This window comes from Ranitomeya imitator, chromosome 5, assembly GCF_032444005.1.
Source record: "Ranitomeya imitator isolate aRanImi1 chromosome 5, aRanImi1.pri, whole genome shotgun sequence".
Taxonomy (NCBI): domain Eukaryota; kingdom Metazoa; phylum Chordata; class Amphibia; order Anura; family Dendrobatidae; genus Ranitomeya; species Ranitomeya imitator.
In genome coordinates this window covers 496,886,847-496,890,936 of record NC_091286.1, presented here as the reverse complement: position 1 = coordinate 496,890,936, position 4,090 = coordinate 496,886,847, and the positions used below count along the sequence as shown (strand labels likewise).

At 41.4% G+C, this 4,090-nt stretch overlaps 1 protein-coding gene across 1 annotated transcript; it reads right to left on the bottom strand.

The window, feature by feature from the left end:
* Window positions 1-232: 232 nt before the first annotated feature.
* LOC138637820 (oocyte-specific histone RNA stem-loop-binding protein 2-like) lies at window positions 233-970 on the bottom strand. The gene has a single exon (XM_069726748.1). It carries the CDS (start codon window positions 968-970, stop codon window positions 233-235), a length of 738 nt encoding a protein of 245 aa, XP_069582849.1.
* Between the last annotated feature and the right edge of the window lie 3,120 nt (window positions 971-4,090).

Genomic DNA, 4,090 nt, shown 5'->3' with positions numbered 1-4,090 from the left:
CTGTTTCTCGGTGCCTACGTTGGAGAAGACGACCCTTCAAGCAAGTCCTCATCAGACTGATAAGTGTTCTTTTCTCAAGAAATCTTGCTTACTCCTGTTACATTGTTTGACTCCCATACTTTTGCACTGTTTTATTGCTAGTTATATTCCATTGCTTCCTCCCTGCGAGGAGAACCTGATTCCTGTTATTAAACCCTTCAACTGTTGGTCTGTCTGTTCCGTGGTGACATACTCAGTACCTGCATACTATTACAGGTACATCAGATATCTGCAGATCAAGCAAATCAGCTGCTAAACCTTGAAAGGTCTCTGTACCATGAAGCCAAGGATTACCGAAACTGTGTGATGGATCATAATTCTCCCTTTTCTGAAAAGGGACCTCTACTGGGGGATCCCATGCATGAAGTGATCGCCTCCAGAGTTTAATCTGCATATCCCAAGACCTCCAACTGTACTTCTTATATTTGTTGGGGCTGCAAGGATGAATTCCCGGTATCCTTTGAGATCTGGGAACTTCTTGTCGAAAACACAGGTAACCAATTGTGTTTTTGCCATAATCTATTTGTTTCTGCCGCCTTTGAAGAACAATGTCATCCATCTCAAGCTTACCGGAATGTTGTGTTGGGGAGCTTAATACATTCTTTTTTAACTCAAACAAATCCAGTTCAGTATCAACCCCAATACTGACCCTCTTTGGCGCACTTTCCTCAGAGATAGACTTTGGACAATCTGGGAAAGTCAGCCTTCTGATATCCGCAATATCTGAACGTTGATGTCCTTTTGACAGCACACCTGGAGCACTGAGGAAGCGGGATTTCAATGGTAACCTAAAATTGTCCTCCATGGAACTGAGGTTATCTATTAACATCCAGGGTTCAGGAAGATGAGCCTTGGAAAGCCCATGGAGTGGAGGGTCATTGCAGGCCAATGGTGGCATATATACTCCCAGCTGAGGATCTAGCTGCTGCATGGCTCAATAAACAGCTGATCATAATATTTGGTTGCACTCCCTTTGGAATAAATAACTGCAATTAACCGCTTTCTATAACAATCAACAAGCTTCTTACATCTCTCAACTGGAGTTTTGGACCACTCTTCTTTTGGTAACTGCTCCAGGTCTCTCCTATTTGAAGGGCGCCTTCTCCCAACAGAAATGTTAAGATCTCTCCACAGGTGTTCAATGGGATTTAGATCCGGGCTCATTTCTGGCCACTTCAGAACTCTCAAGTGCTTTGTTTCCATCCATTTCTGGCTGCTCCTTGAAGTATGTTTGATGTCCTTGTCCTGCTGAAAGACCCATGACCTAGGATACAAGGCCATGTTTCTAATACTGGGCACTACATTGAGACCCAAAATAATTTGGTAATCTTAAGATTTCATGATGACTTACACACAGTCAAGAGGCAGCAAAACAACCAAAAACATCCTTGAACCACCGCCATATTTGACTGTACTTACTGTGTTCGTTTCTTTGTAGGCCTCATGCCATTTTCAGTAAACAGCAGAATGATATATGAAATGTTGAGATGCATGAGAAATATTGCGATAAGTGACATTATTGCTAAACATATTTGATATGTTCTGAAATTCGAACCTTCAATTTGCGTGCAATACAGCCAACTTATATTTTATTACAAGCAAAGCAATTTATAATGTATATTACATTCTGGCTACTTCAATTAATATAATTTTTAATTTCATATTTGCAAGTGCTGTCATGATTTTTTGTTACAAGTTCATGTGAATATGTTCTACATTTATTACCACCACGCCTATAGAAACCCCTGTATGTTAGCCATTTTATCAGACCTGAGAGAAGAGGAAAATAACTTGGGGTCACAATATTAACAATTGTGTTTGCATGTTTGGCTACAATATCACAACTATTATCAAGAATGGAAGCAAGAATGGGGTCTTGAAATAATAATGACAAAAATGTTATATAAATTGATTTGATGTGAGTAAATTATCTGCTATACTGAGTCGCAAGAACTGGTTTGATGTCCCTGTTTTTAGTTTTTTTGCCAAAAGGTGTTGTCTATTTTTGCTCTGGATGATAAAAGATGCCCTTTCTACTGTCCAGGATGGATAACTCCTTTTAGATAGTCTGGCACTAGAATCTCTAATTTCCTTAATGAATGCATTTGATCACTACAATTCCTCTGAATTCTGCTAAAATCTCCAACCGGTATAGACCGGATTGTGTGTGGGAGATGGCCACTATGTGCATACCGAATAATGTTACCAGTATTGGGCTTACAGGTATTGGCAAATACAGTGCCTTGCGAAAGTATTCGGCCCCCCGGAACTTTCCAACCTTCAAACATAAAGATACCAAATGTAAATTTTTTGTGAAGAATCAACAAGTGGAACACAATTGTGAAGTTGAACAAAATGTATTTTAAATTTTTGTGGAACTTCAAAAACTGAAAAGTGAGGCGTGCAATATTATTCGGCCCCTTTACTTTCAGTGCAGCAAACTCACTCCAGAAGTTCATTGTGGATCTCTGAATGATCCAATGTTGTCCTAAATGTCTAATGATGATAAATATAATCCACCTGTGTGTAATCAAGTCTCCGTATAAATGCACCTGCTCTGTAATAGTCTCAGGGTTCTATTTGAAGCACAGAGAGCATCATGAAGACCAAGGAACACAACAGGCAGGTCTGTGAAACTTGTGGAGAAGTTTAAAGCTGGATTTGGATACAAATTGATTTCCAAAACTTTAAACATCCCAAGGAGAACTGTGCAAGCGATCCTTTTGAAATGGAAGGAGTATCATACCACTGCAAATCTACCAAGATCAGCTCAAACAAGGAGAAGACGAGAAGACTGATCAGAGATGCAGCCAAAAGCCCCATGATCACTCTGGATGAACTGCAGAGATCTACAGCTGAAGTGGGACAGTCTGTCCATAGGACAACAATCAGTTGTACACTGCACAAATCTGGCTTTTATGGAAGAGTGGCAAGAAGAAAGCCATTTCTCAAAGATATCCATAAAAAGTGTTGTTTAAAGTTTGCAACAAGCCACCTGACAGACCCACCAAACATGTGGAAGAAGGTGCTCTGGTCAGATGAAACCAAAATCAAATTTTTTAGCAACAATGCCAAACTATATGTTTAGCGTAAAGGCAACACAGCTCATCACCCTGAACATACCATCCCCACTGTCAAACATGGTGGTGGCAGCATCATGGTTTGGGCCTGCTTTTCTTCAGCAGGGACATGGAAGATGGTTAAAATTGATGGGAAGATGGATGGAGCCAAATACAGAACCATTCTTAAAGAAAACATGTTGGAGTCTGCAAAAGACCTGAGACTGGGATGGAGATTTGTCTTCCAACAAGACAATGATACCACACATAAAGCAAAATCTACAATGGAAAGGTTCACAAATAAACGTATCCAGATGTTAGAATGGCCAAGTCAAAGTCCAGACCTCAATCCAATCGACAATCTGTGGTGTGATGCATCAGTAGCATCGTACGCAGTGAAATGGCAGTGACCCAAGCAAGTTCAAACAAAACGTTCCTTTAATGTGTTACTTCACACAGTCCATTTAGAAATACACAGCTTTAGTTTGCAGTCCATAAACAGGTCGGACTTCTCTTTGTCCAGTTTCCCTGGGCGACCGCACGCTGGTACCAAGTCTCCATACTCACGCAGTGCATAGCACTCTTTATCCTCCCGATTGCAGCTGGGTAAACATAAGACAGCCCAAGACGCAGGGTGTCAGTCTCTTTGGTTCCTCTGCAGACAACTGTTCTGTCTGCTTCCAAGAACAACACTGACACACCTCCCCCTCTACTGCCGGGCTTTTAATCAGTCACTGCTCCCCCTCTACTACAGGGCTTTTAATAAGTCACTGCTTCAACAATCTAATTACAGCTACACCTGTGTCTGCAGTATGCCCTCAGGGCCTCACTATGCCTCCATGTGCATTTTGGAGAGCACAAACAGCACCCCCAAGCTGTAACAGGGGTCACTGCCTCACAGTGGAAAGAGCTGAAAACTGCTGTTCACAGACGATCTCCATCAAACATCACTGAGCTCGAGATGTTTGCCAAGGAAGAATGGGCAAGAATTT